We start from the raw sequence: 23,889 nt of genomic DNA, 5'->3' as shown, positions 1-23,889 counted from the left end.
GGATTTAGGAAAACTTGCAATTTTTTGTTGATATTTAAATTCGTAGTTATAGAAAAGTTTGCATAAATTACTTAAGAAAATTTGTATTTTGTTGAGCATTTAAGTTTGTGTTTCCACTGTTCCCATGAAAGTTGGTATCCAAGAACATTAATTAATCCACATTATATCAACATAGAAAGTACTAATTTGAATACAGTTTAAGAGCCTGATGCAGTGTTGATAATATTATTTATTTTACCAAATTTACCAGCTTAATACATTTTCAATGGTGAACTGTCTTATTTCAAATAAAATAATGGACTTTGTAGGTTAAAATTCCCTTATCATTTAAGAACTATGTATCAAATTTCTACCTAGAAAAGATATTAGAGGAAATATCTTATTTAAGTCTGATTTTATTTATACATAAACAGACACTTATTGAATATACACTAAACAAAAATTACATAGATGTTTTTAATTTCAGTACCTACCCAAAAGTTAGTAAGATATTTGACATCAAGTCCTTCTTGTGTGAGGAAAATGTTAAAGAAAGCAGAATTAATGGGTGTTATTACACAGGTTAGTAAGATATTTGACATCAAGTCCTTCGTGTGTGAGGAAAATGTTAAAGAAAGCAGAATTAATGGGTGTTATTACACAGGTTAGTAAGATATTTGACATCAAGTCCTTCGTGTGTGAGGAAAATGTTAAAGAAAGCAGAATTAATGGGTGTTATTACACAGGTTAGTAAGATATTTGACATCAAGTCCTTCGTGTGTGAGGAAAATGTTAAAGAAAGCAGAATTAATGGGTGTTATTACACAGGTTAGTAAGATATTTGACATCAAGTCCTTTGTGTGTGAGGAAAATGTTAAAGAAAGCAGAATTAATGGGTGTTATTACACAGGTTAGTAAGATATTTGACATCAAGTCCTTTGTGTGTGAGGAAAATGTTAAAGAAAGCAGAATTAATGGGTGTTATTACACAGGTTAGTAAGATATTTGACATCAAGTCCTTCGTGTGTGAGGAAAATGTTAAAGAAAGCAGAATTAATGGGTGTTATTACACAGGTTAGTAAGATATTTGACATCAAGTCCTTCGTGTGTGAGGAAAATGTTAAAGAAAGCAGAATTAATGGGTGTTATTACACAGGTTAGTAAGATATTTGACATCAAGTCCTTCGTGTGTGAGGAAAATGTTAAAGAAAGCAGAATTAATGGGTGTTATTACACAGGTTAGTAAGATATTTGACATCAAGTCCTTCGTGTGTGAGGAAAATGTTAAAGAAAGCAGAATTAATGGGTGTTATTACACAGGTTAGTAAGATATTTGACATCAAGTCCTTCGTGTGTGAGGAAAATGTTAAAGAAAGCAGAATTAATGGGTGTTATTACACAGGTTAGTAAGATATTTGACATCAAGTCCTTCGTGTGTGAGGAAAATGTTAAAGAAAGCAGAATTAATGGGTGTTATTACACAGGTTAGTAAGATATTTGACATCAAGTCCTTCGTGTGTGAGGAAAATGTTAAAGAAAGCAGAATTAATGGGTGTTATTACACAGGTTAGTAAGATATTTGACATCAAGTCCTTCGTGTGTGAGGAAAATGTTAAAGAAAGCAGAATTAATGGGTGTTATTACACAGGTTAGTAAGATATTTGACATCAAGTCCTTCTTGTGTGAGGAAAATGTTAAAGAAAGCAGAATTAATGGGTGTTATTACACAGGTTAGTAAGATATTTGACATCAAGTCCTTCGTGTGTGAGGAAAATGTTAAAGAAAGCAGAATTAATGGGTGTTATTACACAGGTTAGTAAGATATTTGACATCAAGTCCTTCGTGTGTGAGGAAAATGTTAAAGAAAGCAGAATTAATGGGTGTTATTACACAGGTTTGTTTTATATTTCTATCAGACAGAAATGCAAGAATGAATCTCCAAAAACTATCTTATATTTCATCTGAAATCTGTTGTAGGAATTTTATGTAAAAAGAAATTCAGACATTTGTTTTACTGTTGTTAGACATTTGTTTTAAAACTTTAGACTCCAAGCTTATATTGTTGTTATTGCAAAATCATGGGTCGGGAAACTTAAAGCATAATGAATTAAAAGTTCAGATAATTGGTTTAAAACTGTCAAATTCCTACCAGCGGTTGTGGCTTAAAAGAACCTGTTGTGTAACATGCAAATAAGACATTTCATACTTATTTGACATCAAAAGAAATTATTGGCTATCTGTGGAATATAACCAGTTTAAATAAAAAATAATAATAATCCAAAACTCACTTGATTGGTAATAAAATTTGAAAAAATAATTACTCAAAAGCTACTCATTGTTTATTGCTAATACACAATTTGTTCATAGACTTACTTTTGATAATAACATTTTTTAAATTCATTGATATTTGGCACTTTTATTACATGTTTGGAAATAATTCTAGAACGAGATTTCAGCGAGACTGAAATGTCAGTAGAATACATTCTTAAGTGATTTTTGCAAGGTTGCTTCCATGGACAAGTTATTCCTTAGCAATATTACCCGATAGTTAAGTTTTTCTCACTTTTTTCAATCGTACCTCAGAATCAATTGATAAAGTATTTGGTATATAGTCATATCATAAGATGGTGAAGATAGTTTTTTGCAGCATTGTGGTCCTTAGACATAGAAAATTGCTTGAGAATATAAGTTATGTGCTATTTGTCAAAATATGAGTTTTGAGTTATTTTGAATAAAATTTTCCTCTGATAACAACAAGTTATTTTAAAAGCAGCCTCTCCTGTTGGACCCGAATTAAAAAAGGATCGTGACGTCAAATTGTATGGTTCACTAACCACCAATGAAATTTGAGTTTTCTTAAACTCACTAATAACCAACCAATGTAATAGTACAGCGCACCGTGATAACTGAATTTAAGTACAGGACTTAAATTCTATTATATTTCAATTGAGCATATTTAGGAATCAAAGTGGTATTCCTTCGACATAGAAAATTTGTCATAGATACAAGCATTTGAAATATTATATTCTTTTGAAATATTTGTTGTTAAACTTATAGATGACATTAATTTTTTTTTACAGACCACACATGTATCTGATGAGAAGCAGGAAGTAAGAAAGAAATCCCATGTACCAGCAGCATTATCTGTAGAATTTGTCAGCTACTTCTTAGGTATATAATTGTAACAAAACTGTACTGGATCTGAAAAATAATAGGATTACAGCGCTTCTATAAAAGCATGCAAAAACAATACTTTGATCAACTTACTTGCTATGTTTGCTGGAATGTTCGCAAACAATAGGTAGGTGGAGTTTCAATCTGTTTTTATATATACTGGAATTTGATTGGACAATAAAAATTGACATGAAATGAATAGACAACTTTCGAGAATGATGCATTTCCGTCAAAAACTCTTGTTTTAGAGAACATCTTGTGCGTTTAGGGGCTTCGTCACTTCCTTTCCAATGTTGAGCAAGTGGTTGGAAAACTATAATTATATATTGTACGAATTAATTGGCAAATTGAATTCTCAAAATTGCTAATTTACACTGCTGTCATTAGGGAATTGTCATTAACTACCTACAGAACAACCATTATTTCTAGTTTATCCTGCACAATGATGATCACCTAAACGCTTGATGAGCGTAAATAGTGCAGGGATACAGGTGACCCCCTCTATCTGGTAAATGACGTCACTAAGGCGCGTCTAATTGACGAGTTTTTTCCGGTGATGGATGAAATCGAAAGTGGTCTATTAATGTTTATTCTCCAATCAAATTCCAGTATAATATAGTAAACATACTGAAACTAACTACCTACCTGTTTACAAACATCAAAACAAACATATCAAGCAAGTTGATCAAAGGTTTGCTTTGCATGCTTTTAACTATTTATTATATTGTCATATAATTGATATACCTATGTTTAATAAGGAAAAAATGTTATCAGAAGACTATTTTAGCATTATTCATCGTGATCCTAATAGGGAAAATATGTATTCTTGTAACTAGCTGGGTGTGTTCTTGCTTGACATTAAATCAGATTCAGAAATAAAGTTTTTGTAGAAATTTGGTTTAAAAAAAATTTATTTTATAAGCAGGCAAACACATATATCACTAGGTCAGTAATTCATTTTTGCAATTGAAAATCCTAAACTTTGATACTACTTTGTTTTATAGAAAGAAATAACAAAATAGACAGCATGAAAGCCAGTATAAAAGATACAATATTACAGAACAAAAAACTACAAGAACAAGAAAAGATACTGAGGAGACAGTATGATCAGGTATATGACAAGAATGGAGGAAAGAATCAAAATTTAAATGCAACATTGTTTGTAACGTTTATTTTATTTGGATAACATCACTTATTTTCATGGCGTCTATAAACAATTGATGCTATGAAAATGTATGAGCAAGCACAAATGATGTACGACAGATTTTAAATGTATGATTTGATGTTGTTTTCTGACAGTTTTATTAAAATAGAGATAACAATATTGTATTTAAAGCTCCGACAGCATCAATTGGTGATTTGATGGAAGCAAAAACCAATTTAACGTCTCTGCTTATGCGTCACTAGTCAACTTTATTTGTGACCATCAAATCCTCAATTAATGCCGCTGGATCTTAAAGTACAATACAGTTATCTCTGAATTAAACCAATACATTCTGATGTAACAACTGGTAGAATATCTTGAAGATGTGGTATGAGTGGCAATGAGACAACTCTTCATCCAAGTTATAATTATATGAATAGGGGTACAGGATAAATAAAAAAAGATCAGAAGTTGTAACATTGAATAATGATCACATTTTCGAACTAAGAAATAATAGGCAAAGCAGTTAAAGAACTCTGCACATTTTATGCCCCACTTATTGTGCACCACTTAGGGTCATTATGTGTTTTGGTCTGAACGTCTGTTTGTTCATCTGTTCATTCCTTTGTCTTCTGTCCCGCTTATGGTTAAAGTTTTTGGTCAAGGTAGTACACAAGTTCCCTATCTTTCTAATTTAAATGCCAAAAAAGAGATTTTACCCCAATTTCACGGTCCCCTGAACATAGAAAATAATAGTGTGAGTTGGGCAACCCTTTACTATGAACACATTCTTGTCTTTAACTAGTTTAGGGTAGAAATTCATTATTAAAGGTCATACAGTGGCCTATAGTTGTTTTCATCCTTGTCCTTTGATCACTGGTGAATACTTTTTGAATTTGTAATCATATGTATATTACCACATCTCTCTCTATTTATATTAAAAAAAGTTTTGGTTTTAGTTATTTGAAGATGCAGAAGAGTTGAGAGAATCAGGAAGGAAAATGAGGAAGGAAGGAGAAAGCTTATGGAATATTCTCAATGATATTGGTAAAAAGGTGAGATTTTTCAATATTTTCTAGTTTAGAATTTTTTAAATGTATCTGATATGTTAAATAAGTTCAAATGAAATATTGAAAAAATGTAATCAGTTGCTATTGAATTGGAACTCTGAAAGAATTTCTCTTTTTGCTTATCTGAATTTTTTTTTTATTGATCCTCATATAGTATTATGGAAAAAGTTTTATTTTCATCAAACCTAACCAATATCAGCTCTCATGCCTTTAGCTATGTTAAATTGTGAAAGGAAATGGGGAATGTGTCAAAGAGACAACAACCTGACCATAGAGCAGACAACAGCCAATGACCACCAATGGGTCTTCAATCTAGCGAGAAACTCTGGCACCCGTAGGCGTCCTTCAGTAGTTGACATTGGTAAATCAAGTTGATACTGAACATGATGCTTATGCTTTAATGTAACCTTTATTGTTCTTTATTGGAAATATCTGAAATACATGTTCAGAATTTCAACTTCTTTTTTCTCTTTCTAGAATTTACCACTACCAGATGTGTTCAAAGTAAAGAAGTCACCAGTAAAGTTGATAATGACCACCAGAAGAGAAAATACAAGTAACATGGGGAGTAAATTGTTACACTCACCTAACCTGTTAATACACCAGTAAGTTGTTACTCACACCTAATCTGTTAATACATCAGTTAGTTGTTACACTCACCTAACCTGTTTATACACCAGTAAGTTGTTACACTCACCTTACCTGTTAATACACCAGTAATTTGTTACACACACCTTATCTGTTAATACACCAGTAAGTTGTTACTCACACCTAATCTGTTAATACACCAGTAAGTTGTTACACTCACCTTACCTGTTAATATACCAGTAAGTTGTTACTCACAACTTATCCGTTAATTCATTTGTAAATAATAACATTCAACTAATCTTTTTGTACACAAGTTACTTGTTAATCACCTTACTTGTTAGTGCACTAGGTACTTGTTACCCACTTTATCTGTTAAGAGGGTGGTAATGGGGGCACCTTCATGACGAATAACGGTCAAAATTCTTGCCAAATAATCTTATCAGTATTTTTTGGTGCATGACCATAAAATGTACACTTTCTTTTAGTTGATAAAAAAATCAACTGATTTTGACAAATCATGCTAAATTGTTACCTATAATGGCGGTAACAATAATGGTTTGAGACCTCTGACAAATCATGAAAAGGATATTTTAACAATTCACCTTAAAAAATTTAACCAATTTGAAGCTAATGGTAGCTGAGTATGACCAATTCAAGCCAGATGGTAACGGGCATTACCACCCTCTATTAAGACACCAAAAGTAAGTTCATTTTGTAAGGCCTGGAGATCTTGATCTGATTTTTTATACATTAGTGTATAATGATGACTTACTGAGTACGTTTGGGTTTTGTGACGGTTGACTTTCTTTTGGCAGAATATCAGCTCACTATTGCAATAAGTCTGCATGCAGGGGCAATCATGGTGTACAGACACATCAAGTTTTATAAAGTTCTTGAACAGATAAAACTATGATTACATATTTGGATATTTTAACCTTGAATAGTTGAATTAAATTAGATTGAACAAACATATAGAATTGTTCTATGATTTATAACCTTTTTATACTATGTTTCTAGCTGTGCTGTATGTAAGAAGTCAACAGATACCCACATGATGGTGAAGTGTGATAGCTGTAAACTGTATTACCATTTGGAATGTTTAGATCCACCACTCACAAGAATGCCAAAGAAAACAAAACTTATGGGATGGTAATACTTTGTTAAATTTAAAACTGTTTCTTCGTGGATTTATTTATTTTATTGACTTGGAAAATGGATGTCAATGAGGCAAATAACTGTATTATAAACAAAATTTTTATAAATAAATATGTAACGCCAATATTTTAAATCTTTCAAAAAGAGAATTTTTTTTTGGGCTTACAATGGGAAATAAAAGTAACTGAATCGAATGACTATTTTTAAGAAACCTTAATGAAAAATATGTAATGCCATTATTCATTATTGGAAATCCCCTCAAAAGAGAAATAAAATGACCTGTAATAAGTAACTGGGCAGGATACTTTCTGTTTCCAGGCCAATAAGTATAAAAAAAAAACACTATATGGTAACTTTTATACCAATTGTAACAATTGGTCATGAAAATGAAGTATTATCCAATGAATTCAGTATTCATTTTACTGTCAAATTAATGGTTGTTATGCAAGTTCAATGATTGACATTCACATTAAAGCTAGGATTTTATTGAGGTCATTTGGTGCTTTGTTAAGGTTTACCGGTTATTTTGTTGAATTACCATAAAAAAATAACGTTGAACAATATGGAGATGAGAACAAGCAATGCATTGGTTACCAAAATTAAACAAATGCCAAGATAAAGTACAAACTAGCAAAGACCTAGAGAAAAAAAATCTTTAGAAAGCTTATTTTATATATTAATTTGATAACAATTCTTTTATGAATATTAAGGCAATGTTCAGAATGTGACAAATCCAGTAGTGATGAACAGGATGTCCCTGCTGAAGAACTAGAAGCCCCCAGAAAACTTAGAGAAAAAATAAAAGAACCAAACAAATGGGGAAATGATTTACAGTTTGAATTTGCTAAGGTATGTGTTAAATATGAGAAATGTATTGTGAAAAGAAACCTTTGTCACGAAGAAATTCTGCAGGAGGCAATCCTCTATTCAATGCCTTATATTTAAATAAAACCATTAGATTCTGATATATTTGGAATTACAAACATTTGTTTTATTTTATTTTTTTATTTCAGATTTATGGATGAATATGAAATTTTGTCAACTTGTAGTAAAAAATACAAAGTTTTGAAATATATATTTTGATCAGAATTTTTTTTTATACAAAAACAATAAGACAAAGTTGTTTACTGTTAGAAATTACCATCCTAGATTTTGCCAAATGATAACAAGGAATAAGATGTGTCATCTTGTTGATCATTGATGTAGTAAACTGATACAAGGGATATGGACTGGATGTACAAGAGATGACCAATCCATAAAATACTAGAAATCAATCTTTTTTAAAGGGACAGTTTTTTCAAAACTGTTCTAATCAGCACACTATGGATTATAAATATAAAGTCAGGAGACGACTTTCCTCTAATCAAGGAAATTACTTTGGACCTTGTATAATTTTTCTTAGAATACATATAAGAAAATTTCTATTTTATGGACTTAAGTTATGAATGCTGTATGTGCATAACCCTATAGTATGATTGTTCTAAAGACTGTCCTGTATCTTTAATGGGGTGCCAGTGATATTGTTTGCCTTAAATTAGTGGAGAATACAGGCTTTTTCCCCTGGAGAAAAATCCCAATTTGAAAAAAAAATGGCTTCAACTTATTCCCAAAGAGACAACTTTTTTCCCAAACAGGGGAGTTTCAGTAGTAATTGTGCATGAATACAAACTGACAAACACACATTTACACAATTTTCTTGCCTAAAATGACCATGTGTGCAAATTTAAGTGTCTAATTATGTATCATCACTGACAAAATGGGGTCTTATTTTCAAGCAGGGTTTGACTCTTGAAAATGGGCCTGTAAATTGGAGTTTCAGTCAAATTCATGGTTTATTTTAAATTTCCCAAAGGAGTAAGTTCGTTTAGGGCCATATTTGGCCCCAATTATAAAGTTCATAGTTACAATACAATAACTATGTTTCAAGTTACCCTAAAGACATGTTAGAAAGTTAAACAGAACTGTTTTTGTCAAAGTTTTATTCTAACACGTTGATTTTTACATCCAAAAAAGGTCAAAATAAGGGATTTTGGTGAAATTTGACAAAATCAGCTAGATTTCAACCAAATGAAGGACCAGGAAACTAAGAGCGCAGGCGTCGACAAGCTTAAGATTCAAAGAAGACATGTTAAATGTCTTCACAAACATTATTTTAAAAGATCTTTGTTGTCGACGTATGCGCTCTATGTTTCCGGTCCAATATTCTATGGAAATTTACCCATTTTGGTTGATTTTTTCGTGAAAAATCGATAGGAGTACAACTTGTGACGTCATAATGAAACGCAGAAACGTAAAATTTTCAACAAAATGGTTTATATCCTAGCTAGTCAATGTATTTGCTGTAATTTATCTTGATATTGGTCGATAAATATGAATTTTGAAATTTAGGCTAAAAAACGGGGCCATTTTACGACCTTATCGAACATACTCCTTTGATGAAAATGACGCATATTTTCCCAATTAAAAAGGGTAGAGGTAAAAAGCCAACAATATCACTGGGTGCTCCATATCTAATTATATGAATACTATTGTTTTTCTACTACAGATGTAAAATATTGTATTCAAAATTCTAAACACATTTATTCTAAAAACAGTTGTTGGCATGACACAGGATATGTTCTTCTCATATATGTTATGATGGATTGGTATGATACTAAACCCCTAAAGGGAAGGATTGTGCCTGATGTTCATATGATGAAATCATAATCTTTTAGTCAGTTTAATTAAAGTCTGGAGCTGGCATGTCAGTTAACTGCTAGTAGTCTGTTGTTATTTATGTATTATTGTCATTTTGTTTATTTTCTTTGGTTACATCTTCTGACATCAGACTAGGACTTCTCTTGAACTGAATTTTAATGTGCATATTGATATGCGTTTACTTTTCTACATTGGTTAGAGGTATAGGGGGAGGGTTGAGATCTCACAAACATGTTTAACCCCGCCACATTTTTGCGCCTGTCCCAAGTCAGGAGCCTCTGGCCTTTGTTAGTCTTGTATTATTTTAATTTTAGTTTCTTGTGTACTATTTGGAAATTAGTATGGCGTTCATTATCACTGAACTAGTATATATTTGTTTAGGGGCCAGCTGAAAGAGGCCTCCGGGTGCGGGAATTTCTCGCTACATTGAAGACCTGTTGGTGACCTTCTGCTGTTGTTTTTTTATTTGGTCGGGTTGTTGTCTCTTTGACACATTCCCCATTTCCATTCTCAATTTGATTCAGATACTGTAGATTCATTTATTTTGGTGGGTACCAATTTCGTTGATTGAGGAAAATTTGCATTTGCGTGACTATTTTTTTCATAGAAGTCTGCATCCATTCCTTTAAAAAAATTATTAATTCTTTGAAAATTTAAATTTATGGTTTCCTAATGACCATGAAATGCATAAAAACTAGTATCCAACAAATAATAATGAATTCATAGTAGATAATAATGATATTACCTTTAACAAATGTATAAATGATAAATATTTTCAGTTAACAAAATATAAAATGAAGAAGAAGAAAACAAAGAAGATAAAGAAAGAGAAAGTTGAGGTTGAAAGTACAGATAGCCAAGATAAGATAATTAACAGCCCAGAAAAAATGATAGTTGATATGACTAAAAACTTAAAGGTAAATTTGTAATAGCTAATTTTCTTGTTAGAAATTATATGTCGCTATTTTCACATCTTTAATAACAAGTAAAAAATAGAAAACAAGATATGGATGATTTAAATGTAGGGGCAATATTACTTACTGAAAAGGAGGCTTACCTTACCTTTCTCTAGAGAAAGTACACACCCTGACAAGGCGTTAAATATATAGGTATGATGTAGTTATTCATCTTTTTAGCTCACCTGTCCCGAAAGGACAAGTGAGCTTATGCAATCACTTGGCGTCCGTCGTCGTCTGTCGTCGTCTGTCATCGTAAACTATTTCAAGAATCTTCTCCTCTGAAACTACTGGGCCAAATACTTTCAAACTTTAACTGAATGTTCCTTAGGGTATCTTATTTATAAATTGTATCCGAAGTTTTGATCTATCAACAAACATGGTCGCCATTGCTAAAAATAGAACATAGGGGTCAAATGCAGTTTTTGGCTTATAACTCAAAAACCAAAGCATTTAGAGCAAATCTGACATGGGGTAATATTGGTTATCAGGTCAAAATCTATCGGACCTGAAATTTTCAGATGAATCAGACAACCTGTTGTTGGGTTGCTGCCCCTGAATTGGTAATTTTAAGGAAATTTTGCTGTTTTTGGTTATTATCTTGAATATTATTATAGATAGAGATAAACTGTAAACAGGAATAATGTTCAGCAAAGTAAGATTTACAAATAAGTCAACATGACGGAAATGGTCAGTTGACCCCTTTAGGAGTTATTGCCCTTTATAGTCAATTTTTAACCATTTTTCGTAAATCTTAGTAATCTTTTACAAAAATCTTCTCCTCTGAAACTACTGGGCCAAATACTTCCAAACTTTAACTGAATGTTCCTTAGGGTATCTAGTTTTTAAATTGTATCCGAAGTTGTGATCTATCAACAAACTTGGATGCCATTGCTAAAAATAGAATATAGGGGTCAAATGCAGTTTTTGGCTTATAACTCAAAAACCAAAGCATTTAGAGCAAATCTGACATGGGATAATATTGTTTATCAGGTCAAGATCTATCTGCCCTGAAATTTTCAGATAAATCAGACAACCTGTTGTTGGGTTACTGCCCCTAAATTGGTAATTTTAAAGAAATTTTGCTGTTTTTGGTTATTATCTTGAATATTATTATAGATAGAGATAAACTGTAAACAGCAATAATGTTCAGCAAAGTAAGATTTACAAATAAGTCAACATGACGGAAATGGTCAGTTGACCCCTTTAGGAGTTATTGCCCTTTATAGTCAATTTTTAACCATTTTCGTAAATCTTAGTAATCTTTTACAAAAATCTTCTCCTCTGAAACTACTGGGCCAAATACTTCCAAACTTGAACTGAATGTTCCTTAGGGTATCTAGTTTGTAAATTGTATCCGTAGTTATGATCTATCAACAAACATGGTCGCCATTGCTAAAAATAGAACATAGGGGTCAAATGCAGTTTTTGGCTTATAACTCAAAAACCAAAGCATTTAGAGCATATCTGACGTTGGGTAATATTGTTTATCAGGTCAAGATCTATCTGCCCTGAAATTTTCAGATGAATCAGACAACCTGTTGTTGGGTTGCTGCCCCTGAGTTGATAATTTTAAGGAAATTTTGCTGTTTTTGTTTATTATCTTGAATATAATTATAGATAGAAATAAACTGTAAACAGCAATAATGTTCAGCAAAGTAAGATCTTCAATTAAGTCAATTTGACCAAAATTGTCAATTGACCCCTTAAGGAGTTATTGCCCTTTAAAGACTTTTTTCACAATTTGTTCATCATGTTGACTTACTTTAAAAAATCTTCTCCTTTGAAACTGCTGTATCAATTTCAGCCAAACTTAGGCTAAATGAGTTTCAGAGTATCTAGTATAAATTTTATATTTTATTTCCTTGGATGTCAAGAAACATAGCTCCTATGGCTAAAATAGAACATAGGAGAAAATGATTATTTTTTTTGGCTTTTGAAGAAAATAGGACGATCCAAAAAACATTTAAATAAATTGAAAAGCCAAAATAATCATTGATGAGAGATTTAACCAAAAGAATTAAGGTGAGCGATTCAGGCTCTTGAGAGCCTCTTGTTTCTAATTTGGCTTTAGTGTTTGATTTTGGTTTACAAACCTATTGGGGAATAAAAAATAATCTGTTTCTTCACTAACTTAAAACTAAGATTTTTTAATTCTTATTCATACTTTCTTTATTTTATATGGATCTTTTTGTTTTTAAGAAAAAGAGACCAATAGAACACAATAGACCAGCAAAGAAATTAAAAGAAGAAACAATAGAACTAGAATGTGTGGTTTGTTGTAAACCTGGTACCCCTTCTGATACTGTCAGGTATGTGATGGTTTAGAAAACCATGTGTAAAATGTACAAATTTACTCCAACATAGCTCTTTTGTTGGCACTGTAAATTACTGTAAATTTAGAAAATATTTTTTGCATTTATAATTGCCATTTTTCAAAAATTGACAAAAATGCAAGATTAATTATTGCGATTTCAGGAAATTCTGCATACTAATATCAGAATGCGAGTTCTTATTATTGCAATACTCACCCAGTTGCATAATAAGCCTTAATTAAAATCTTGCAATAATTTCTAAATTTACAGTTTAAAATATCTAGTTGGATTTACAATTAACTGTTTTGTTTAATCTGGTTATATTTTTATGCACCAGGCCTTAGCAATGGAGGCATTTTACAGTGTTACCCTTAACCATCTGCTGTTCTTTTCAATTTCAATTCTGCACTCTTAACTTTAGTTTGCTTCAAGAAAATTTTACGAAACAAAAATCACAATGCTAGGAATGATAACAAGCAGACAGATCTCGAATTTGAGTTGTGAATTATTTCCCTTTCGAGAGTTATAGCTTTGACACATTCTTCTATTATTTTAAAATTAGCCTTGTGAGAAAAAACTTTATAAAGGTTCTTTATTGATGAACAGCTGTCTAAAACCATGTTGATTGTATACACCATCAATTGTTTTTGCTATAAATAATGAAATAGCCCGAGCCAATCCAAAGATATTTGTAATAGGGTCTTGGTTCTAGAAACAGTTTAAATCATTAGTCTTGAGAAATCTCTACCAATACACACAGAAACAATATGATACATCAATGTTTTGACAAAGAATAATAAATCCAGTGATAGGCTTAACAATAAATTCTCATGGTTATATGAGCAAGTTTTATATTGATTCTTTGATATTAATAATTCCATTATTAGGTGTGATGAGTGCAGATTATCGTATCACTTTGGATGTTTGGATCCTCCTATGAAGAAGACACCGAAACAGAGAGGATACTCGTGGCATTGTGAAGCATGTGATCCTACAGATGACTCTGTAAGTTAAATATTGTAATAAAAGTAATCAAACAAAGAGGCTACTTGTGGCATTGTAAAGCATGTGATCCTACAGATGACTCTGTAAGTTGAATAAAGTAATAAAAGTAATTAAACAGAGAGAATACTCGTGGCATTGTGAAGCATGTGATCCTACGATGACTTTGTAAGTTAAATATTGTAATAAAAGTAATTAAACAGAGAGGATAGTCGTGGCATTGTGAAGCATGTGATCCTACAGATGACTCTGTAAGTGATATAATACCTCTGTATTGATGTATTTCACTATTTGCCTTTAGAATGATTTTTATCATTTTACCTATAGTTTTATTAGGTTGGCATCTTTCTTTTGATGGTTCAACATCATAGTGCTGTCTGACCAGCAAACTTTTTTGTGCAATTAAAAAACAGCATTTTGTAGGGAGCACATCCGGACCCCAATTAAATGATGTCTTTAATTTCTTGTTCAAGTTAGTAGTCATCCTGTTGGTAGCTGCACTGTAATTGTTTTATTGTTTGATTTGAAAACATTTGAATTAGATTGGCAAAAAAAACAGTGTGCAAATGAAAAACTGTTGAAACTTATAAAACAATATTTTGTGACTGTTCGCACTCAGATTATTTTGACCTGCATGTGTTTGTTGTTTGACATCTTTGTACATTTGTTTATTTCAGAGGAGTCATGTTTTATTGGTAGGTGTGGTCAAATCCTGTTATATTTAGTATATTATCTCTCATATTTTCTGTCTGTAAATTAATGACATTGAAATTAATCACTATAGGTCATTGTACGGTTTGAAAATGATCAAAGTCCTACTGCATAGTCGGCTATTAAAGGACCTGAAATGATTGTGTTCATTTTTAGCTCATAAGCATTGAATGTGTCATCATGACAATTTGTTTAACTGCCTAAATTGACAAAGAATAAAGATATTCTTTCACCACAATAAAATAAAAAGAAGACATTGACATCAGTTTTTTTCTTTCTATTACGTGTATTGTTTATTTGCATTAATTTCAGTGAAGAGTGGAGTCACTGGACCAAACTTTTTCTGGTGATGTGGGAACTCAGATTTATAATATATATGGATAATTGCATTTACCTTAGGATTATATGTTCAATAAAAAGTAATTATTTAATGGGGTGCCAGGTTCATTTAAAGTACCTCAAATCTTTTAAATTTTGGAACACCTCAGAGTTACCTCCCATGTTATTAACACTAAAAATGGCATAATTTTATTTCTAGAATCTTTCATTATTAAATAGATTGTTTAGATACCCCCTTTGTTAATTTTATATATTTATTTTTACAGGATGATGATGAGGCCGAAGCTGAAGAAGGCAATGAGTAGTGGTCATATCATCCATAAACTTTACACACATTATACAGGAGTATATAATGTCATTCAAATACTAAATTAAAATGTCTATCATGAATGTTTTATATTAAATTGTCAGCATCATATTGATAAAGCATATGCCATTAAACTTGGTACCCAATACCTGTCAACTTTTTCATGTATGATCAAGAACTTACCAACTCACCTGAGATTTGTTTATGACCTAGGAATTCAGTATAAAAGCATTTATGAAATAAATCTTGATCCTTTTAGTGCTATGATTGCTTGTTTGACTATTTTTCATACGACTGCTTAGAATTTTTGCATTCATATATTGGTATCTCCCTGTCATTGTTAGATTTGTCAGAAGACACTTAAGTTTCTGGACAATAACTTTAGTTTTAGTTTACAATTGGTCATCTTCAAGGTCCAAAGAGTCCAAAATTTAACTTTGTTAGACTTTAACGAAAATGTAATTCTTGGTGGTTTGATATGCTGAATCTAAACATATATTTAGATTTTCGATTATGGGTCCAGTTTTCAAGAAGGTCCAAAATTCAACTTTGTTTGATTTCAACAAAAAATGAATGTATAGAGTTCTTTGATTTAGTATTATCAACAATTGAATAGTTGGGATTCTTTGATATGCTGAATCAATCCTATTTAGATTTTGGATATTGGACCACAATAGGTAAATTATTTTTTTTAGGTTCATTATACCACATTCATTCTGTGTCAGAAACTTATGCTGTGTTAAATATTTAATCACAATCCAAATTCAGAGCTTTATCAAGCTTGAATGTTGTGTCTATACTGGCCCTTATTGTTCAGAGTACGACCTCTGCAGTAGTATCAAGCTGGGCCCTGTGGAGCATTTCATTATTTTATACTAAAATGAAGCTGAAAGTATGTATAAGAGACAATATTGCATCCAAAACTGGAGTTGATCTTGTATCAAAGGGATAGATCTTTACCATTCTTCATCAACAAGACTCCTCATTTGGGCAACAACTAAAATTTATAACACTTATAATAAAATAAAACATGTGCTATTGAAACAGTCTCATTCATGTGAAACCAATTTTCTTGGGGTTCCATTGCGATAAATAAACCCAGGGTTCTTGCTAAGGATGTTTAAAGGCTAATCCAGGGACTCATCATTTTCGGCCATGGTGAGTCCAACAACAAGAAAAAGATATTTTATTGCAATATAATGTAATATTTTAGTGGCAATGGCCTAACAGAGGATTGAAATGACATTAAATTCAGATTACTTTTAAACTTTTGCTATTAAGGTAGATTCATGGTATACCGCCATCTTGGATTGTACAATCACAGTACAAAATCGGTCAAGTTATTTGCCACTGATTTGCAATTGAATAGTTAGACTGTTTATTATATGAAGAAAACTTGTTAATATATTGTATTATACAAATTATTTAAACAAATATCAAACTTTTTGGTTTTTAAAAATCATTCTTTTCAAATGAGCCATTAAGGGGAGATAACTCTTTTAATACAAAATTTATACTTGGCTAATAGAGAAATTTTTTATTTTTACTTGTGGCAAGAAAACAAGATCGGTGACAACATGTTTTCTTTTTATTTTCTTAAAACATATGAAACCTATCTTCTCACAATTTATTTCAAAATTCTATCTCAAATTTTTTTTATGCACTCCTATGTGTTTTTTTAAGAACAAACTAACCAAATTTTTAAAAAAGCATAGTAAAATTTTCATTTTGGCAAATTATTAGAAAATTCTGTCTCAAAAAACATTTACTTATGATCTATGATATTTGTGTTTAACTGTGTTCAGTTTATACAAAATATTTCACTTATGATCTATGATATTTGTGTTTAACTGTGTTCAGTTTATACAAAATATTTCACTTATGATCTATGATATTTGTGTTTAACTGTGTTCAGTTTATACAAAATATTTCAATCTTGATGCATCTGTGGACTCACCAGTTTTAAAAATGATGAATCCAGACAGAACTTGATGAGTCCAGGACACATGGACTAGCCTTAGTGAAAACCCTGAACCCATTCAAATTTTCCTCTGTTGAGGAAAAAATTGATTACTCCACAGTTATCATAATAATAATATAATAGGCTTATTATCTTTATTTATACAAGATTTGATATAAAAAATAACCATATATACATGATAAAACTTGTCAAGATTACATATTGTAATTAAAATGGCACAAGATGATTTATTTCTTACATATAAAGTTTTGTAGAAGATTACAGAAACTAAACAACTTTGCAAAACGGTTTGATTAAAACAAACCTCATACTAAATAATGTTGATAACTCATTAAATCATCTTTCTCCTGACAAAATGTGAAATACAGGTAGAAAAAAAAACTATTTCTCTTATTTATTAAAGTACTGGTTCACCAACTTCTATTCTTTTAATTATAATAAAATAATTTAATTACAAGAAATATGAGATGATACAGTTTGATTTGTACATAGTTTTAATAAGAATAATGGACAGTTTTCCAACAGCAAGCTCACTTAAGACTTGTGTAAAACAAGCATTTTAAACAGCATTTTTATTGAGAAACTGAGATTTAGTCTATTGTTTATACAATTTTTTTTTTTTTAAAGTAATGAGTATATGTGGTGAATGTAGGATAATGAATAATTGCATTCAAATTCATAAAATTTTAAAAACATTTGACCAAAACATTAGTATTTTCCAAAAATGCTATCTGGTAATTGCTATTTAAGCAACACATCAGTTTACGGTATACATTTTAGCAACTCGGAATTGTATTCTTACACTCCAACTGTACTACAGTCAAACAATAATAAAAATAAGATGCATGTACTTACAGAGGATAAATCTTCAAAATTGTTTTTTTTATATTTTATTCTCCTTATGTAATGGTCTTGTATGATATTGTTAGATACAAAAAATGTTATAAAATTATCATTATATGTACATTTATGTATGAATGCTTCAAATTAACTATAGAAAATGATATGAAATTTTTACACATGAATATATACAATATCCTGATATCAATATTTGAATTTTTTAAATGTTTATGATGAAATTGTGAAAATGACTCCTGTTGCTATTGACAACAATCCACCAATCAAACTAAAGGCAAAGCTCCATGATAAGTTGACAGAGGCTGCTTGCATCCTTCTTGGTTTCTGTACATCTTTAAGTGATCCAAATACAATGCAGGCAACAATGATAAGAATACCTGAAAATACAAATGTGTACAGTATTAGGTTATAAGTACATGATGTATAATGTAAATATAACATTCATTTTTAATTTGGCTAAATTTTACATAAACCAGGTGGTGTTTCTTCTAAGGATGCATTGGCCATGTCTTATTGATTCACAGATCCCATGTACATGTATTTTGTCAAACTTTTTACAATGCATTCAACTACGAAAAAAATGGCATAAGTTCATATCTTGCCTTGTGAATCAAGTTTTCCAGTCTTTTGTAAACATATTGATAAAAAAAATAAAGATCATATGCAAATTAAGATTGTGTATTATTAAAAGATTTAAGAATCCTCTAGCAAATAGGGACACAACCTCTCAGGCAATGTATATATTGAAACAACATTTTGCATATTACAGCCAATTTAAAACCAATATAAAATTTTCAACATAATTGTACAAGTGACTCATGTATTTTGTTAAATTTTTATGTCCCTGCAAATGAGACTGCTGTATGTGTTTCTTTCAAATTTTGTTAGAAATGTCACCACTTAAAAAAAAAACTGACAAAAGAAAGCTTTTTGTATATGATTACTGCATATTTCTTATTGTAAAGGGGATACAACTAACATCTAAGTTCTTATTTACATATATCTCTACAAGAAAGTGTAACGACATTACTGAACAAGCACAGTACTTATAGTAATTTGTGCAATAGTGCATGACAAGGGTTATTCATATGAGGGTTTCAAATTTTTTATAGAACTTTAAAGAATCCCTTTAACTTACCACTGAGGAAACCTAAAACAAGGGCCAGAACTCTTAGATTCTTTTTATGATCTTCGTTGATGAATTTAGCAAACAGGTACAATAAAGCAAATGCAATCATTATCATCATTGCACAGAATGCTAGCACTTCTGTTGTCTGTACATAACGAAACCAATCTGAAATGATCAAAATATGTAACTTAAAAAATAGCGATATTTGGAGTATCTGCTTTGCATGTTTATATATTATATAATACATGTAGGTGGGCAAATGAAAAGAGTGAGACTATAAAGATAAAATGTAACACTTAAATAAAGAAAAATATAAAGAGAGAGAGACAACCAATAAGTTTGTATCTCTTTGATGTACATGTATTTAATATACTATTTATAATGTACATTTAAAATACATATACAGAATGAAACTTCTTACATGTTCAACTCCATAAGTTGCCTATTTTTTTTCAAAATCCTGGCTCCAAATTTGGTATGAACATTAAAAACCGAAACTAAATGATAATTCTTTTCCGAATCAGAGCTGATTTTTTTATGTCCAATGTAAGAATACATTTCCTTGACAGATTTCAATTCAATTTAATTATTTTTATTGTACATGTAACTGCATGTATTGTTTGAATTCAAAAGTCCTTCCAGTTCTTATATAGAATTACAATTTGAAAATAATTTGAACTGTTAAATTTATGTTTGTTTTTTTCTAAGTTATTTTTTTAACAAGGCAGTTGCCTCTGTTTATACCTCATTTCAAGTTAAGCCACTGGTTAAAGGTATAATTTGAGACATTTCATAATGACATATTTGAAACTTTAAAGCTTCTCACAGCTCCAACAGCCTGAGAGGTTATCATTAGGGAATGCAGATTTCTAATTAGAAAATGAATATGTAGTCTTATTTTAAATGTTATTCAGTAGTTTGTTGCTGCATGTGCTGTATGACATATTTGCTTGAACATGTTGAACAGCTTTATTTGTTTTGTTCTTTAATTAGGCTGTTAGTTTTCTCGTTTGAATCGTTTTACATTTGTTTAAACTCAATTATACAACATGTATACGATCTGTACTTCATATGACCAGTAAATTTAAGCAAAACAACAACAATCTACATGTTCAGTTAACACGCATACATGTATACTACAGTCCTTCTTACGGAGATAAATTAGCTGTGGAACCATAGCTCTTAGGTCCTTATGTTTTATTTTAACTATTTGTATTTGTGGACCACAAAATAAAAATAAAATAAAAAGGACCATAAGAGTTACAGTTCGGCAGCTAGAGAGCAATACTTACGACTGACTTGTGGATCTGACCAGATAAAACCTTGGCATTCAAAATCTCCTTTCCCTAATCTAACATCAGCACACTTCTCCCACAAACCATTATACTGAATGGTGCCATGGGCATCCGTTACTGATACAGCCCAGTGGTTGGTTGCCATACCTATCGTGTGGAAGAGGAATGCTGCTATCAGAACAACACATCCCGCTTTAAACAGAGTAGAAATGTCCTCCAATTTCAAGGTATCAAGTTCTTCTTTAGAACCCATTATGAATTTACACTTCCGGACTTTTTGTTTACTAACTGCAATGAACAAATTTGTGTAAATAAGGAATACAGGTAAATAGTAAAACAAAATTATTAGAAACGTATTAATAATGCATTTTTTTTCGTACAAGAAAATGATACCTTTGTGTGCTTGATCTGTCAAATATTTCAAACTATTTTTTTTATTCTGTCGCCATTTTTGAAATACCTGTATTTACAACATCGTCGATTTCACCTGTGCGTTTGATTACTCACCTGGACACACCTGATTGCATATAATAAGGGAGACTACTCAAATTCAATTGCTGTGAAATTAATGGGCTTGTTTTGTATAAAATAAATCTTCTTCTGTTTGTACTTGATAAGTCATTAGGGGGCCTATACAATGAGATTATTTGATTTACTGGTACTTATATAGATAAACTGGTAGATACAAATCCATGGTAGATCAGGGGCGGATCCAGCCATTTTAAAAGGGGGGTCCTAACCCAGGACAAAAGGGGGGTCCAACTTCATGTTCCCATTCAAATGCATTGATCGTCCAAAAAAGGGGGTTCCAACCCCCGGACCCCCCTCTGGATCCGCGCCTGTAGATCTTACTTTGAAGAACATTATCCTATTTACAGTTTATTTCTATCTATAGTAATAATATTCAAGTTAACCAATTAAAACTGCAACATTTCATTCAAATTACCATCCATGGACCGCAACTCAACAACAGGTTGTCCGCTGAGGGGGGGGGGGGGGGCAAGGGGGTCCCCATAACAGCAAAACAGTGAATTGATTTGGTGAAAAACAGATAACAAGGAATTGAATAGGAATAATAACAGATAACATTAAATGAAATATGAAAATAAAGGGGAGACGGATTCATATATAAGTTCTTCTTGTTTCCGAATCCCTGTATTTATATTGTATTATTATATTTCATGCACTTTTTGAATAAAATATTGTTTGAACTAAATCTGTCCAGGACCAATCCAGAAGATAACTCCCAGATCTTATTATATAACTTGTGGTATGGACCTAGAAAATTGTTCTTTGTCACGTAAACAAAACGCTTCGGCTGTTGAGGCAGTTCTGCCTTGGTTGATTTTGTTTCTGTAACTTGTACAATAAGTTATGAAGTTATAGTATGCATGTTGAATTTTTCTGAACGAAATTACTAGTTTCTGTTTTTGATATAGGGATATTTTTAATCTAGAGCATTTGAGGGATCAATTTTTAATGATTTAGGTTTTTTTATTTAATTTTTGAAAATAGTGCAGCCAGTGATACTAAGTTACCAATTTGATTTTGAGATTTTTTTTCTTCTGAAAAGCAATATATATACTTTACAAGTATTAAAAAAACCATTGATGCACAGTATTTTTATTTATTTAATGACCTCATGATAAAACTTACTTATAAAATACAAAATACCATGATCAGTGGTGACAGGACATGCAGGACATGTAACTGAAACACGCATGTCAGTTATGGTTATTCTGATAATAGAAATTTTGATAGTATAATAGAAATTGGACCTAGTGAAAATTTGGATGACACCATGTGAAACACCAATTATGTATCTTATGTGAAATTATAGAATATGGAAAAGTTAGGTACAGCATTGGAGAAGCTGTAGGATTTTAAAAAGGGTATTTGTCGAAAAATTAAACTGAAGACACATCTGTATTTGCATCAATGGTTTCTGTGCCTCAATTTTCGCCATGTGAAGCAGTTAAAAAGCTTTTAAAAATATGTAGGTCAGGGTTCTCTTTTGTGTAAATGAAAAGAGAGGGAGTTGCACCTATAATATAAATGCTAAAAGTAATAATTCCTAAAGCCATAACTCAAACCCACACCACTTAGTAATGTAAAACATTTCAAAGGAGAAAACTAACTGTTTAATTTATCCACAAAATAGTGAACGAGAAACTTAGTAACACAGTAACAAACTAAAACCACTGAATCCAAGCTCCTGACTTGAAAATAGGCACATACAGAATGTGACTGTGTCAACTTTAGCATACTAGTTGGTGCCCAACCCTCCCCTAATCAGGGACAGTGGTGTAAAAGCTAGTACAACATAAAGAAGATTATTATGTGGTCATTGAATAAAAAAAAATCTATAGGGTGTACCAATGCTTTTTTATAACAAAATCCATACTATAAGTTATTGCACAAGTAATAAGTGAATTATAATTTGTACAAAATGCTACATGTTCACAGACAATGGAATTTATTACAAAGGATAATAATAATATATACTGGAATGGTCCTTGGTCCAATTGATTTTATATGTTTTTTGTGATGTATATGTTACTGAAATTCTTCTGCAAATACAGGGCTACCGGATATCACCAGTAGAAAGACCCCAATAGATATACACCGTAAGAAGATGTGGTAAGCGTGCCAATGAGACTATTATCCATTCAAATCACAATTTTCAATTATCTTCAATTTCTACAGAAGATTGGCTGTCAAAATGCTAACATTCAAATTTTCAATAACAGTTAACAGCAAATAGATTCTCACAATAAAAGATAACAAAATAGAAAAAAGTCCTATAACAGCTAACAAAGAATTAGACAATAACAGCTAACAGTGAATATATTTTCAGAATAACAGATAACAAAGAATTAAAATGCCCCATAACAGCATAACAGTTAAACCCCTTGCCCCCCTCTCCGCTGATTCTTCTGAAACTGATTACAGGGCAGATAGATCTCAACCTGACAAATATTTTATCTCATGTCAGATTTGCTCTAAATGCTTTAAATTAGTTTCGGAGATATAAGTTAAAAGCTGCATTTAAATTTTTATCCATATTTTCTTATTTTAGTCATGTCGGCCATCTTGATTGGTCATCCGATACATGTTTTAAACTAAATACCTTAATAATGATTGTGGACAAGTTTGGTTAAATTTGGCCCAGTAGCTTCAGAGGAGAAG

At 31.2% G+C, this 23,889-nt stretch overlaps 2 protein-coding genes across 5 annotated transcripts in view; one reads left to right on the top strand and one right to left on the bottom strand.

The window, feature by feature from the left end:
* Positions 1 to 15,525, top strand: part of LOC134707441 (PHD finger protein 14-like) — a 33,988-nt gene extending 18,463 nt beyond the window's left edge. Inside the window, exons 13-24 of one of the 2 annotated variants that reach the window (XM_063567181.1) lie at positions 467 to 479; positions 1,710 to 1,791; positions 3,060 to 3,150; positions 4,158 to 4,264; positions 5,257 to 5,352; positions 5,845 to 5,972; positions 6,973 to 7,104; positions 7,821 to 7,959; positions 10,587 to 10,724; positions 12,966 to 13,075; positions 13,966 to 14,083; positions 15,397 to 15,525. In XM_063567181.1, the coding sequence (XP_063423251.1) occupies positions 467 to 479; positions 1,710 to 1,791; positions 3,060 to 3,150; positions 4,158 to 4,264; positions 5,257 to 5,352; positions 5,845 to 5,972; positions 6,973 to 7,104; positions 7,821 to 7,959; positions 10,587 to 10,724; positions 12,966 to 13,075; positions 13,966 to 14,083; positions 15,397 to 15,435 (1,193 nt within the window). In that variant the 3' untranslated portion in view covers positions 15,436 to 15,525. Of the gene's footprint in view, positions 1 to 466; positions 480 to 971; positions 1,054 to 1,709; positions 1,792 to 3,059; positions 3,151 to 4,157; positions 4,265 to 5,256; positions 5,353 to 5,844; positions 5,973 to 6,972; positions 7,105 to 7,820; positions 7,960 to 10,586; positions 10,725 to 12,965; positions 13,076 to 13,965; positions 14,084 to 15,396 lie in introns of both variants that reach the window. The other variant, XM_063567182.1, reaches the window with a different exon arrangement.
* Positions 15,526 to 17,538: 2,013 nt separating this feature from the next.
* Positions 17,539 to 21,222, bottom strand: LOC134707442 (uncharacterized). Of its 3 annotated transcripts, none has more exons than XM_063567184.1 (4): positions 21,161 to 21,222; positions 20,698 to 20,988; positions 19,415 to 19,570; positions 17,539 to 18,653 (listed from the first exon to the last, which is right to left on the bottom strand). In XM_063567184.1, the coding sequence occupies exons 2-4, from the start codon at positions 20,951 to 20,953 to the stop codon at positions 18,487 to 18,489; spliced, it is 579 nt and encodes a 192-aa protein (XP_063423254.1). In that variant the 5' UTR covers positions 20,954 to 20,988; positions 21,161 to 21,222; the 3' UTR covers positions 17,539 to 18,486. The 3 variants fall into 3 exon arrangements, with proteins under 3 accessions (XP_063423254.1, XP_063423253.1, XP_063423255.1); XM_063567183.1 differs by having other exon boundaries at positions 21,094 to 21,211; XM_063567185.1 differs by having other exon boundaries at positions 21,081 to 21,194.
* Between the last annotated feature and the right edge of the window lie 2,667 nt (positions 21,223 to 23,889).

This window comes from Mytilus trossulus, chromosome 2, assembly GCF_036588685.1.
Source record: "Mytilus trossulus isolate FHL-02 chromosome 2, PNRI_Mtr1.1.1.hap1, whole genome shotgun sequence".
Classification (NCBI taxonomy): domain Eukaryota; kingdom Metazoa; phylum Mollusca; class Bivalvia; order Mytilida; family Mytilidae; genus Mytilus; species Mytilus trossulus.
Note: the sequence above shows the minus strand (reverse complement) of the source record. Positions and strands in the feature narration are given on the sequence as shown.